Source organism: Salmo salar, chromosome 01, assembly GCF_965601325.2.
Source record: "Salmo salar chromosome 01, fSalSal1, whole genome shotgun sequence".
Taxonomy (NCBI): domain Eukaryota; kingdom Metazoa; phylum Chordata; class Actinopteri; order Salmoniformes; family Salmonidae; genus Salmo; species Salmo salar.
In genome coordinates this window covers 64,074,745-64,089,986 of record NC_138291.1, presented here as the reverse complement: position 1 = coordinate 64,089,986, position 15,242 = coordinate 64,074,745, and the positions used below count along the sequence as shown (strand labels likewise).

Here is a 15,242-nt window from a genome sequence, read left to right as displayed (position 1 = left end):
CCTACCACTTTGAAGATGCAAAATTATTTTTCTTGTCAAACAAACAAGAAATAAGACCAGAAAAAAATAAACTTGAGCATGCATAACTATTCACCCCCCCAAAGCCAATACTTTGTAGAGCCACCTATTGCAGTAATTACAGCTGCAAGTCTCTTGGGGTATGTCTCTATAAGCTTGGCACATTTAGCCACTGGGATTTTTGCACATTCTTCAAGGCAAAACTGCTCCAGCTCCTCCAAGTTGGATGGCTTCTGCTGGTGTACAGCGATCTTTAAATCATACCACAGATTCTCAATTGGATTGAGGTCAGGGCTTTGACTAGGCAATTTGAAGATATTTAAATGATTCCCCTTAAACCATTGACATGTTGCTTTAGCAGTATGCTTAGGGTCATTGTCCTGCTGGAAGGTGAACCTCCATCCCAGTCTCAAATCTCTGGAAGACTGAAACAGGTTCCCCCACAAGAATTTCCCTGTATTTAGAGCCATCCATCATTCCTTCAATTCTTACCAGTTTCCCAGTCCCTGCCGATGAAAAACAAACTCACAGCAGGGTGCTGCCACCAGGTCTTGGGTTTGCGCCAGACATAGTGTTTTCCTTGATGGCCAAAAAGCTCAATTTTAGGTACCTTCTTCCATATGTTTGGGAGTCTTCCACATGCATTTTGGTGAACACCAAACGTGTTTACTTATTTTTTTCTTTAAGCAATGGCTTTTTTCTGGCCACTCTTCCGTAAAGCCTAGCTCTGTGTAGTGTGTGGCTTAAAGTGTGTGGAGTGCAGTGTGGGGTGCAATAGAGATTGCATCATCTGTGGATCTGTTTGGGCGGTATGCAAATTGGAGTGGGTCTATGGTTTCTGGGATAATGGTGTTGATGTGAGCCATTACCAGCCTTTCAAAGCACTTCATGGCTACGGACGTGAGTGCCACGGGTCTGTAGTCATTTAGGCAGGTTGCCTTTGTGTTCTTGGGCACAGGGACTATGGTGGTCTGCTTGAAGCATGTTGGTATTACAGACTCAATCAGGGACATGTTGAAAATGTCAGTGAAGACACCTGCCAGTTGGTCAGCACATGCCCAGAGCACATGTCCTGGGAGTCCATCTGGTGCCGCAGCCTTGTGAATGTTGACCCGTTTAAAGGGCTTACTCACGTCGGCTACGGAGAGTGTGATGACACAGTCGTCCGGAACAGCTGATGCTCTCATGCATGCCTCAGTGTTGCTTGCCTCGAAGCGAGCATAGAAGTGTGATTTAGCTCGTCTGGTAGGCTCGTGTCACTGGGCAGCTCGTGGCTGTGCGTCCCTTTGTAGTCTGTAATAGTTTGCAAGCCCTGCCACATCCGACAAGCGTTGGAGCCGGTGTAGTATGATTCAATCTTAGCCCTGTATTGACGCTTTGCCTGTTTGATGGTTCGTCGCAGGGCATTGCGGGATTTCTTGTAAGCTTCTGGGTTAGAGTCCCGCACCTTGAAAGTGGCAGCTCTACCCTTTAGCTCAGTGCGAATGTTGCCTGTAATCCATGGCTTCTGGTTGGGGTATGTACGTACGTACAGTCACTGTGGGGACGACGTCCTCAATGCACTTATTGATAAAGCCAGTGACTGATGTGGTGTATTCCTCAACTAGGAAAGCTGACAGTAACGTCAGCTTTCCTAGTTGCCTTATTCGGGTCCGGACGAGGCATCCCGCTCTTCTTCCTCTGCGTCGCTTCCAATTGTGAATAATTGGGATGTCTGCCCTGTGGGGTGTTTGGAGAATATCGTGTGAGTCCTGCTTGCTGCTGTTGTTGTTGTTGTTGTTGAAAAAATCTTTGTCTAATCCGAGGTGAGTGATCGCTGTCCTGATCTCTAGAAGCTCTTTTCTGCCGTAAGATACGGTCCCGCTTGCTTGGTGGTGTTGCAGAATCTGGGGCCTTTCAGAACCGGTGTATACAGTTGAAGACAGAAGTTTACATACACCTTAGCCAAATACATTTAAACTCAGTTTTTCACAATTCCTGACATTTAATCCTAGTAAAAATTCCCTGTCTTAGGTCAGGTAGGATCACCACTTTATTTTAAGAATGTGAAATGTCAGAATAATAGTAGAGAGAATGATTTATTTGAGCCTTTATTTCTTTCATCACGTTCCCAGTGGGTCAGAAGTTTACATACGCTCAATTAGTATTTGGTAGCATTCCCTTTAAATTGCTTAACTTGGGTCAAACGTTTCGGGTAGCCTTCCACAAGCTTCCCACAATAAGTTGGGTGAATTTTGGCCCATTCCTCCTGACAGAGCTGGTGTAACTGAATCAGGTTTGTAGGCCTCCTTGCTCGCACACGCTTTTTCAGTTCTGCCCACACATTTTATACAGGATTGAGGTCAGGGCTTTGTGATGGCCACTCCAATACCTTGACTTTGTTGTCCTTAAGCCATTTTGCCACAACTTTGGAAGTATGCTTGGGGTCATTGTCCATTTGGAAGACCCATTTGCAACTAAGCTCTAACTTCCTGACTGATGTCTTGAGATGTTGCTTCAATATATCCACATAATTGCCCCTCATGGTGCCATCTATTTTGTGAAGTGCACCAGTCCCTCCTGCAGCAAAGCACCCCCACAACATGATGCTGCCACCCCCGTGCTTCACGGTTGGGATGGTGTTCTTCAGCTTGCAAGCATCCCCCTTTTTCCTCCAAACATAACGATGGTCATTTTGGCCAAACAGTTCTATTTTTGTTTAATCAGACCAGAGGACATTTCTCGAAAAAGTACGATCTTTGTCCCCATGTGCAGTTGCAAACCATAGTCTGGCTTTTTTATGCCGGTTTTGGAGCAGTCGCTTCTTCCTTGCTGAGCGGCCTTTCAGGTTATGTCCATGTAGGACTCGTTTTACTGTGGATATAGATAGTTTTGTACCTGTTTCCTCCAGCATCTTCACAAGGTACTTTACTGTTGTTCTGGGATTGATTTGCACTTTTCGCACCAAAGTACGTTCATCTCTAGGAGACAGAACGCGTCTCCTTCCTGAGCGGTTGACGGCTGCGTGGTCCCATGGTGTTTATACTTGCTTACTATTATTTGTACAGATGAACATGGTACCTTCAGGCATTTGGAAATTGCTCCCAAGGATGAACCAGACTTGTGGAGGTCTAGGCTGATTTCTTTAGATTTTCCCATGATGTCAAGCAAAGAGGCACTGAGTTTGAAGGTAGGCCTTGAAATACATCCACAGGTACACCTCCAATTGACTCAAATGATGTCAATTAGCCTATTAGAAGCTTCAAAAGCCATGACATCATTTTCTGGAATTTCCCAAGCTGTTTAAAGGCACAGTCAACTTAGTGTATGTAAACTTCTGACCCACTAGAAATTCTGATACTGTGAATTGTAAGTGAAATAATCTGTCCGTAAACAATTGTTGGAAAAATGACTTGTGTCCTGCACAATATAGATGTCCTAACCGACTTGCCAAAACTTTAGTTTGTTAACAAGAAATGTGTGGAGTGGTTGAAAAACTAGTTTTAATGACTCCAACCTAAGTGTATGTAAACTTCCGACTTCAACTGTAAATACTGAGATCATGTGACAGATCATGTGACACTTAGATTGCACACAGGTGGACTTTATGTAACAAATTATGTGACTTCTGAAGGTAATTGGTTGCACCAGATCTTATTTATGGGCTTTCTAGCAAAGGGGGTGAATACATATGCACGCACCACTTTTCTGGGTTTTATATTTTTTATTTTTTGAAACATTTTATTTTTTTCATTTCACTCCACCAATTTAAACTATTTTGTGTATGTCCATTACATTAAATCCAAATAAAATTACATTTAAATTACAGGTTGTAATGCAACAAAATAGGAAAAACGCCAAAGGGGATGAATACTTTTTCATGGCTCTGTAAGCATATGTATTTTGTATGGTGTCCATATTGATCATGTTCCTGCTTACAAGTATCTGGCTAGATGAAAAGCTATCTTTTACAAAGCATATTGACGAGTTAGTTAAGAAGCTGAGAATACAAATTGGCTTCTCTATATAAATAGGTCCTGCCTCTCGATAAATAGTATAAAGCAGATTATTCAGTCGACGTTCCTATTGGTCCTAGACTATGGCGACATCATCTATATGAACACAGCTGCTACTTCATTAAAATCCGTTAGATGCAGTTTATCATAGCGCAATGCGCTTTATTACAGAAGACAGTTTTAGCACTTTTTAGCACTGCATTCTTAAAGTTGGTTGGTAGGTTGATACATTGCTATGTTTTCATTTATAAAGCCCTTTTACAAAAAGTCCCACTGTACCTAACATCATTACTAACCTTTAGACATATGAGTTACAACACCTGGTCTCAGGGATGGCTAACTCTGGAAATTCCTTTAGTCTCTACCAAGTAAGGTAAATCAGCTTTTAGTTTTTTTCCCACCTTATTTGTGGAACAATCTTCAAAATGTTGCTAAAATAAAGGTTAAATAAAATAAATAAAAAGTATCTGTCTCTCTCTCTCTCTCTGGCTCTGTCTCTTTTTCTCTCTCTGTCTGGGTCTCTCTCTCAGTCTCTCTCAATTCAATTCAAGGGTTTTATTGGCATGGGAATCATATGTTAACATTGCCAAAGCAAGTGAAGTAGATAATAAACAAAAGTAAAATAAACAATAAAAATGAACAGTTAACATTACATTCACAGAAGTTCCAAAATAATTAAGACATTTCAAATGTCATATTATGTCTATATATAGTGTTGTAAAGATGTCTCTCTGTCTCTATACTAATGGTGTAGTTGAAGGAATCATTAGTGTAGTCTGTTTCAATGATATGCATATTTATTCCCTATTATTTTATTTTATTCCAAAGATAAACGTTTGAAATAAAATATGGCTGAACAATCGAGCATAGAGTTAGTGTGCCAGTAATGTATTCAGGCTTCTTGCTTTCTGGCTAGGAGGACTTCCCTGTATTTCATGGATTATCTCCACTAGCTAGGTTTCCATCCAATTGGCGACAGATTTTCATGCAAATATTCGAAAATCTGCATAAAGAAAATGTGGGCATTTTTCCACCAGGCTAGTGTTTCCACCAAACAGACTTGATGTAGATACAAATTAGTGTGATGACGTAGTGCACACAAAAATGTATTGTTTTCGCTTAAGTTTCCATGAATGGAATAAACATCTAAAGTGCAATGTGTTTCCATTGCATGTTCGACTCTACCAATAGGTTTTGTCACAAAAACGATTGTGTTAAATAGCAAATGTGACTACTCTGGTCTTGGCACGTGCGCTCTAGCCAACAGCTAGTAGATATAGTGTGGGTAGGTCAGTCTTCCTGATGAGATTATTATGGATAAGAGCAAGAATATTCTTATTTGTCAAATGGCAGTCAAGCATTGATCATCATGTCACCAGAATAAGACCCTATATATTTTATTGGAGAATCAAACTCATCACTGTGCGCATTCACCACTCTGTGAAGTTCATCATAATTTATTTCAACTTTAGCCTAATAAACTGTATAGTTTCCTGAGTCTTAGTGGGAGGACCACACGCCATATCATCACGTGACTCCAAGTATACTTCAATATGATAGTTATTATACCAATATTTTTTGCAGAAAGGTGTTTCTGCCGCCATTTCTCGCATAATTAATTTTCACCGACACAAAAAGATCCCACCATGTCTAACAAACAAATGATCTGTCAGCATTTATAAAATTGTACTGAAACTTCCTGTTTCCATCTCAGTTGTCTTGATTTTTTTAAATACAATATGACTTTACTCGCATAAAAACTGTGTATGGAAACGTGATTACTGTCATCTGGTGCTTAACTGCAAGATTGCAAGAGTTCGATTTTGCCACTGTCCATGTTGCTGAATCTCCGACCCTCATCTATTTGTTTGTTTGGGCCTTCTACAAAGTAAGCTCACGCACAGACAGACAGGGCTCTCTTTCGGTCTCTCTCTCTTTTGTCTCTGTTAATTGTCATGAAGATGACTTTAATGCACAGCCTGAAGTGTCAGTAGAAATGGGCTATGCATTATTTCCAGATTAGAGTTTGGAGATGAAGGGAAAGGAAGTGGGGGATACTGGATAGCCTACATGGAAATGGCACTTGGAGATTAATAGTGCTGCAACAATAGAATTACATATTAGAACTCAACAAGTCATTTAATATGATACTGTTTATGTGGATGTAACAGGCTTTCTAAGGAGTCGAGACCCATGTTGCTATAGTATAATATATTACATAGGAAATGCTGCCCTCATGTGGTTGTGATTAGCATGACATTCTGGTTCCTGTCTCACTGAATGTTGACCTTTGTACATAACATTTGATGTCAGTTCTGTTGTATTTGTATTATCCAGTTCTGTTGTATTCTATCAGCAACTAATGGTGCATTTGACTTTGATCCCTCTCCAACTCCAACACTGCTTGTGCAGGCTATATCATGCTTTACTATGTTTGTCTCTGTGTTGAGTACATCAAAGCTCATCCCTTAGGAGGAATGCCCTCATTTAAATGTCGATTTGAGTAGCAAATTGTAGCCTGTTGATTAGCCTACATAACTAGAAAAAACACTGCATATAGTGTGTCTGTGTGCTACACGTGTGTGCTTTATAGCCTACCAATAGACAGACCCACGTGGCCAATTCCTACAACAATGGCTGCAACTTTAGGTTAACTCGATGGAGGAGTGTATGTCAGTAACCACGTTTGCATCCACAGTTTTTGTGAGTAAAGTCATACCGTCTAAAAGGAAGTCATGACAGCTGTAATGGAAACAGGAAGTTTCTGTAAAATTGTATAAATGCTGGCAGATCATTTGTTCACTTGACACGTTGGGATCATTTTGTGTTGGTAAAGTGTATTAGGCGAGAAATGGGTGGAAACGCCTTTATCGCAAATATTTATATAAAAACCATCATATCAAAGTAAACTTGGAGTCACGCGATGATATGGTGTGTGGTCCTTCCACTATGACTCCGAAACCATGCAGTTTATTAGGTCATAGATTAGATAATTGATTATGAACTTCACAGGGTGGGGAAAGTGCCCTGTGATCTTGGTGCACCTTTCCAATAAATATAGAGGGTCTTATTCTGCTTGACTGCCGTTTGACAAATAAAAATATTGTTAATAATAATCTCATCATGTAGACTATACCCGCACAGCCTAGCGCAACTGTATCTGCTATATGTTGGCTAGAGCGCAGGTGCCAAGACCAGAGTAGGCACATTTGTTGTTTAACGCAACAGTTTTTGTGACAAAGCTATCTGTAGAGTTGAACATGCAATGGAAACATTTGAACTTTAGATTTGTAGATTTGCACATGAAAACTTAAGCGAAAAAGTACATTGTGTGTGCATTACGTCACGCACTGATTTTTATCAAAAAAGTCAATTTGGTGTAAACACACCACTGGTAGGAAAATGCGCATATTTTCCAATGCGGATACTAGAGTATTCGCATGAAAATCTGTCGCCAATTCAATAGAAACCTAGCTAGTGACCGAAAGAGAGAATGAGTATTTGTTGTCCATCTGACATTGAGGATCTCAGATGTGACACTGGTTAACCCCTGTCCCACTGTCGCGGAGCACGTGGTCATCTTTGGTCCTGATGCTGTGACCGCTTTCCTCCGCACGCGCCGCGCTTTTAGGGGTGTGTTCACCGTGTACTAGCAAGTCTGGATCGGAATTTTCCTCAGCCTGCCAGGCCGACTGCACGGCAAAATATGTAGGCTAGAAGGACACAGAGGACGGCGCGACTCGGTGTAGGCGGGTAAATGGGAAATCTGATGGGCAGTTTGCGCTACAAGGAGCCGAGAACTGTGGAGGAATGCGACTCGACATGGGAGTCAGATTCGGAAAGCGACGAGCAGCCGGGTGATGAGGACAGCGGGATATCGGAGTGTGTCAGCCGGTTTGAGACAGGGAGATGCGGCGAACAGGCGAACATGTCCCCGAAGGTAAATAGGCTACCAACAAACTGGCACACAGAAAAGAACCCACACACAAACAATAGGAAGAAGAGCAGACTGCAATGAGCTAAATTAGAAAATGGAAATGGCACAGCTGCATAGCTGACTCGCTGAAGATGTCAACATCCCAGACAATAATGTCGGGAAACCAAAATTAGGATTGTATGTAGGCTAGTAGCCTAGTTGAGGCCTATGTCCCAAAGTAATTGTCCTCAACGCATATGTTGTTGCCATGTCTACGCTACGTTCAATGTCATTGCCAGGCATCCAATTGATGTGGTCTTATGCATTGCCAAAAGTGGCAATCTTATAGCGCATAATTCTATATCGTTCAGTTTTAACCAAAATGTTGTACATCGCTGTCTTGTTTTATGTCCTCGTTTCGTGTCCTCAATGTCCTGCGTGAACACGCGGAGGGAGAGTAGCTTAGTGTTGCGCGCAAGTGAGACAGTGACCTGATAAAAGTGACCTATTTTTTTTAATACATAAAATATAATAGGGTCAAATAGGGGAACCCATCTTCCATCGTTTGATTTGGGAAAAATTACACAGTATGCCCATTCCCCAAATCCTTGCTGTTTTCAGTCAGGATCTCCTCAAGCCTTTAGGCTTACTATTTATTTTCAAAAAAAATCTGAAAAATGACAATAGGCAACAACCCTACAACTTTGATGGGATGCATCCATGTTCATAAGTATAAAAGAGATAAACAACAGTATTTGTTTGTAATGAGTCAATTGCCTTTATAATACCTCGATATGCCTTTATATGGTGCATTTTCCTTCATGTTAATCTGACTGTGAGTGCATGGAAGCCTGCATGAAGTTAGAATTGCTTTCATGGGGAAGAAATTGGCAGATTATTATTCTACCTACACCAAAAATAGTTCATTCCAGTTCAGTTACGAACCCACTCAACCCAGATATCTGCTATGTTGTTATGGGTTTGTGTGTCACGTTGTTGATATCATTGTTGCTATCTATTTCAGTCAGTGTTCATTCACTATCTTCTTTCACTATCTTCTTTCCCCTCTCTCTTTTTCTCTTTCTCTCATAGCTCTCTGACTCTAAGTCCAGCACCAAGATGAAGAGGAGTTTTTATGCTGCAAAAGATCTTTACAAATATCGCCACAGCTACCCGGTACGGTACACACCACACGCACCGCACACGCACACGCACACACACACACACTAGCCTGATTCTTCCTGACTCTTCCTCCTCATCCTCTCCCTCCCTAGAACTACAAGGCGCCCCGGCTACCTAATGACTACCGCAACCTCCGCTTCTACCTGAACAAGATCCCTCTAATACCAGACGGTCAGTACACACACACACTAACACACAGTGACAAACAGCAACACACACCCGTCGGACACACAGCAGAGTGTTACTGGCTCAGGGCTTAGAGAGTTTTGATTGGCCTTGGGTCATGTTTGAACAGAGGAGTCCAGAGGATTAAGAGCTGATCTACTGTTTAAACATTAGCCTGCAGACACACACACACATTTTATGCTGACCCCAAACAGGGCAGGTGTGTTTTCCTGCATCATTTATGTGATTGACCTGAATCCCTCTCTAGGTATCTTCATTGAGGAGATCCTGACCAAATGGAGAGGAAATTATGACAAACTGGAGCACAATCACACCTACATACAGTGGTAAGAGGCCCTTCGAGGCACTATGGATGGGTGTGTGTGTGTGTGTGTGTGTGTGTGTGTGTGTGTGTGTGTGTGTGTGTGTGTGTGTGTGTGTGTGTGTGTGTGTGTGTGTGTGGGGCATGCACACCTGTGACTACGTATCAGACCGGGGTTCAAATACTATTTGAGTTTTAGAACCAATCAAGCACAGATTAAGTATTTCAAATGATTTCAAATCGAATTTGAACCCAGGTCTGTAACATATGTATGTTTGGACATAGAAATGTATCTCACCCTTTTTTGCAGGAGCAGAAAGCAGAAAAGAGAACAGCAAAGTACAGCCAATGCTTTCTCTGACACAGACCTACATAACTTAGAGACCTACATAACACCAGGAGAAAAAAACATAGTCACACCAGTGGGATTCACATATCCTGCCAATCTCACTTACTCCCTGCAGCGCCAACCTTATTATCTCTCACTTTCTCTCGTTCTCTCTATTCTGACAGAGCAGTTCATTAGCATAATATCAATTAGTGGGTGTCTAAGCAGAGTGAGCGTGTGCAGATGAGTGGCTGTCGCTCATTGAATTTACTTACAGTGCCTTGCAAAAGTATTCATCCCCCTTGGCATTTTTCCTATTTTGCGGCACTACAACCTGTAATTTAAATTGATTTTTATTTGGATTTCATGAAATGGACATATACAAAATAGTCCAAATTGGTGAAGTGAAATGAAAAAAATAACTTGTTTCAAAAAATTATAAAACTGAAAAAACTGAAAAGTGGTGTGTGCATATGTATTCACCCCCTTTGCTATGAAGCTCCTAAATAAGACCTGGTGCAACCAATTACCTCCAGAAGTCACATAATTAGTTAGATTGCACACAGGTGGACTTTATTTAAGTGTCACATGATCTGTCACATGATCTCAGTATATATACACCTGTTCTGAAAGGCCCCAGAGTCTGCAACACCACTAAGCAAGGGGCACCATGAAGACCAAGGAGCTCTTCAAACAGGTCAGGGACAAAGTTGTGAAGAAGTACAGATCAGGGTTGGGTTATAAAAAAAAGATCAGAAACTTTGAACATCCCATGGAGCACCATTAAATCCATTATTTAAAAATTGAAAGAAAATGGCACCACAACAAACCTGCCAAGAGAGGGCCGCCCACCAAAACTCACGGACCAGGCACGGAGGGCATTAATCAGAGATGCAACAAAGAGACCAAAGATAACCCTGAATGAGCTGCAAAGCTCCACAGCGGAGATTGGAGTATCTGTCCATAGGACCACTTCAAGTCGTACACTCCACAGAGCTGGGCTTTACGGAAGAGTGGCCAGAAGAAAACGCCATTGTTTAAAGAAAAAAAGAAGCAAACACGTTTGGTGTTTGCCAAAAGGCATGTGGGAGACTCCCCAAACATATGGAAGAAGGTACTTTGGTCAGATGAGACTAAATTGAGCTTTTTGGCCATCAAGGAAAACACTGTCTGGCGCAAACCCAACACCTTCCATCACCCCGAGAACATCATCCCCACAGTGAAGCATGGTGGTGGCAGCATCATGCTGTGGGGATGTTTTTCATCAACAGGGACTGGGAAAATGGTCAGAATTGATGGAATGATGGATGGTGCTAAATACCGGGAAATTCTTGAGGGAAACCTGTTTCAGTCTTCCAGAGATTTGAGACTGGGACAGAGGTTCACTTCCACCACGACAATGACCCTAAGAATACTGCTAAAGCTACACTCGAGTGGTTTAAGGGGAAACATTTAAATGTATTGGAATGGGATAGTCAAAGCCCAGACCTCAATCCAATTGAGAATCTGTGGTATGACTTAAAGATTGCTTTACACAAGCGGAACCCATCCAACTTGACGGAGCTGGAGCAGTTTTACCTTGAAGAATGGGCAAAATCAGAGTGGCTATATGTGCCAAGCTTATAGAGACACACCCCAAGAGACTTGCCTCTGTAATTGCTGCAAAAGGTGGCTCTACAAAGTATTGACTTTGGGGGGGTGAATAGTTATGCACGCCCAAGTTTTCAGATTTTTTGTCTTATTTCTTGTTTGTCTCACAATAAAAAATATTTTGCATCTTCAAAGTGGTAGGCATGTTGTGTAAAGCAAATGATACAAACCCCCCCAAAAATCTATTTTAATTCCAGGTTGTAAGGCAACAAAATAGGACAAATGCCAAGGGGGTGAATACTTTCGCAAGCCACTGTAATAAGAGACAGCAGTGGGAGAGAGATGCGTGTATAGAGGAAAAGAGGACAGTGGGGAAGAGCAAGAGAATAAAGACAGGCAAGAGAGGACAGGGAGACGTGCATAGAAAAGTCAAGGGGAGAGAGTTATCCTCACTCTTTGACAGTCTTCTCTCTCTGTCTTTATTGCAGGCTTTTCCCTCTGAGGGAGCAAGGGCTCAACTTCTATGCTCAAGAACTCACTCAGGAGGAGATCAAGGTAAAGACAATAACAAGACTTAACCATGTGGTTTGACTGATCTGAAAATGTCAGTATGCTATCATGTTGTACAGGAATTTTGAATATTGTGGGATCTACTTATTCTTCCGGCTGATCTTTGCTGTGTCCCATAGGAATTCCAAAGCACTCGGGAGGCCAAGCGGCGATTTCTGCTGGCGTACACACTCATGCTAGATTTTTACGGGATCAAACTCCTGGATAAAAGTGGAAATGTCGCCCGAGCTTCCAACTGGCAAGAACGCTTTCAGCACCTCAATGAGTGAGTGGTAAACACAAGTGTACTTACACACACGCACACACACACACTTTCTATCTGGGTCTATAGCGAAGGTTACGCATCACCAAACCACCTATCTCTCCCTCTCTCCCCAGGTCCCAGCATAACTATCTGCGGATCACGCGCATCCTCAAGTCTCTGGGTGAGCTGGGCTTCGAGGCCTTCAAGGCCCCCCTGGTGCGTCTGCTGCTGGATGAGGCTCTGTGCCGGGGCACCCTGCCCAACATGTTGCACAGCACCCTGGAGTATTACGTCTACACCATCCGCCTCCGCTCCCACCGCCGCAGTCTGCTCCGGTACGCCCGCCAGCACTACCAGCCGGCCAACACCTTCCTCTGGGGGCCCCCGGCCAGGAGGAGAGGAGTTGAGGCAGGGCCAGGAGGCAGGGTGGCAGAACCCACCCCAGAGAGGGAGAGGAGAGGAGGAGACCCCCATAGGGCTCGTAGTCCACTTACGAAGAAGGACTCAGTGGGAGGGGGGGGTGGGGGAGGAGATGGGAAGGGAACCAAGGGCTATACCGTCTCCACCAAAACCCTCCAGGAGGGGGTGATGGAGAGGGGTAGGGGGGACAGGGGAAAGTACATTGAGACTGTTCCACTGTAGGACTGTAGGGAGAATAGTTTTGGGACGAAGTGGTGTATGTGTGTCTTGATTGATTGGGGGGTGGGGGGGTTATTGTAGCAATACTGGCCCATGCCATGTTTTTATGGACTCAAAGTCGTAGCTAAGTTGTAGTAGCTAAGTTTAGTATTCAGCACAATCCTTAACGTTAAACTACTCTTGCAATGTTTTCTCTCTGTCACAATGTCATTCTTCCTTTTGTGTAGATTGACTGCACTTGGTAATCCACTAATTGTACAGAACCTTCTAGCCAAGCAGATCACATGTAGGGCTTCGCATACAACAAGCAGCCTGATTGGTTGGAAGTATGAAACAAATAATCTGATAGGACATGAACAACTGCTTGAAAGGGCGGCTGCTGTGTGGAATCTTGCACCTTTGACAATCTGTCTTCCTATATGAAATATATCTGTTACTTCCTGAGCTGATCTTTCTATTGACTGCTGAGCCTGGCGATGACGGTGAAACTTTGGGCGCCGGATCCCATCTTCCTACACAAAGCCTTCTGTAGCTTTCCGAGCAGCCAAGCTAGTCAGACGCACAGGCTCATATGAGCTTTTCAGGTATACTGTAATGTGATTGATAATATGGGCTCAAGTATTAATACTGTAGCTATCAGTGTGTTGAGACTGTAGTGTGTGTGTGTGTGATAGGCAATTTGTGTACCACTATCTGAAGTGCCTCTTTTTCTATTAATCTTTTACTGGTTGATTGTTTGCCATTAGGGATGTGTGTGTACTTAGCAGTGTTTGAGTTAAAGGGTGTTTTCGTGTATGAATTTGGTTACCTGTTGGGTGTTAGCGAAAAGGTACGATTTGCATTCATAAGGACAGAACGTGACCATTTCAGTGTACCGGTATGCTTATAACACACAAATAACTTGACGGCAGCTTGACATAGCTCTTTTTTGAATGGCACACATTTCACATGATTCGCAGTAACGGGTGACAACAATACCTGGCACTTGGGTCCTGATCCTGGACTAATCTATTGGGGATGTGCAAGACTTTAATTTGATCCGAATCCAGGATGGTGATATGGCTGTTTTTTTTTTTATTGGGAAAAGAAAATGCATAACTGTTGAGTGTATGTAGATACAAATAAGCATTTATAGTAAAGCCTATACACACCTTTTTATTCATACAGACAGATTTACTCACTCTTACCCTCACCCATAGACCCATACACAATAGAGTATCTCTTCTTTGTATACAGTGCGTATCTGTTTTATAGGATTTCTCTCTCTCACACACTCTCTCTTTCCCTTCCTACTCTTCATCTACCACTTCTTCCGCATTTGCAAGAATTAAAGGAGGCTGAGTGGATGGCTTGAATCCAACTCTCTTTCTTTCTTGTTCTCTCTCATTCTATCTCTCTCCTTATCTCTAGCCATACAGTTGGTTGGCATTGGCATATTAAAGTAATGTGCCAATGAAGACCAGTTAAAATGCCTAATTTTCTCTCTCTCCCACCCATCTTTCAGAGGAAACTTAGATTATGATAAAGAAGAATCTATTCCGTCTCTGTTTCTCTCCAGACCCTCATTGTTTAACTGCCTCTATTGTCATCTGGGCTAAGATGACACAATTTGGGAGGGGATGGAGGATTGGCACGAGAAACAGGAATGAGGAGAGGGACTAACTGTAAATCCAGTCTATGGAATTCTGGAAACTCTTCAAATGTTTTACTTCCATATACAATGTATAGTGGTCTGTTTCAGGGATAGATGCATCTCTCTCTCTGTCTGCGTCCATCCTTGTGACTGACTTGTCTCTGGATGTGTAAAGGTTCCCTTCAAAAGTATGTTTTGTAACTTGTATCAATTCTTATGATTTGTATAGAAAGTGTATGGAGACAAATTTGTTGCTGTATTAAAATATGGCAAGTCAAAAGGAAAAGACAATGTGTACTTTCTTGTGCGTATGTGTGTGTGTGTTGTGTGTAAGAGAGAGAGTATATGGGAGTAGAGAGCTGTCACATCCTGACCCTAGTAAGATGTCATTTTCTATAGTAGAGTAGGTCAGGGCGTGACAGGGGGTGTTTTGGGGTTTCTATGTATTCTATTTCTATGTTTTAGTTCTAGTTTTTCTATTTCTATGTTGGGGTTGTTTTGGTTGATCTCCAATTGGAGGCAGCTGATCCTCGTTGCCTCTGATTGGAGATCATATTTAAGTAGGGGTTTTTCTTCCTGGGTTTTTGTGGGTTGTTTTCTGTTTAGTGTATGTTCACCTGACGGTACTGTTGTTGGTCGT

At 42.4% G+C, this 15,242-nt stretch overlaps 1 protein-coding gene across 1 annotated transcript; it reads left to right on the top strand.

Moving 5' to 3' along the window:
• Nucleotides 1–7,634: 7,634 nt before the first annotated feature.
• LOC106605630 (opioid growth factor receptor-like protein 1) lies at nt 7,635–12,972 on the top strand. The gene is made up of 7 exons (XM_014201492.3): nt 7,635–7,953; nt 9,022–9,105; nt 9,204–9,282; nt 9,545–9,623; nt 12,005–12,071; nt 12,206–12,351; nt 12,465–12,972. The coding sequence occupies exons 1-7, from the start codon at nt 7,771–7,773 to the stop codon at nt 12,970–12,972; spliced, it is 1,146 nt and encodes a 381-aa protein (XP_014056967.3). The 5' UTR covers nt 7,635–7,770.
• Nucleotides 12,973–15,242: the final 2,270 nt, after the last annotated feature.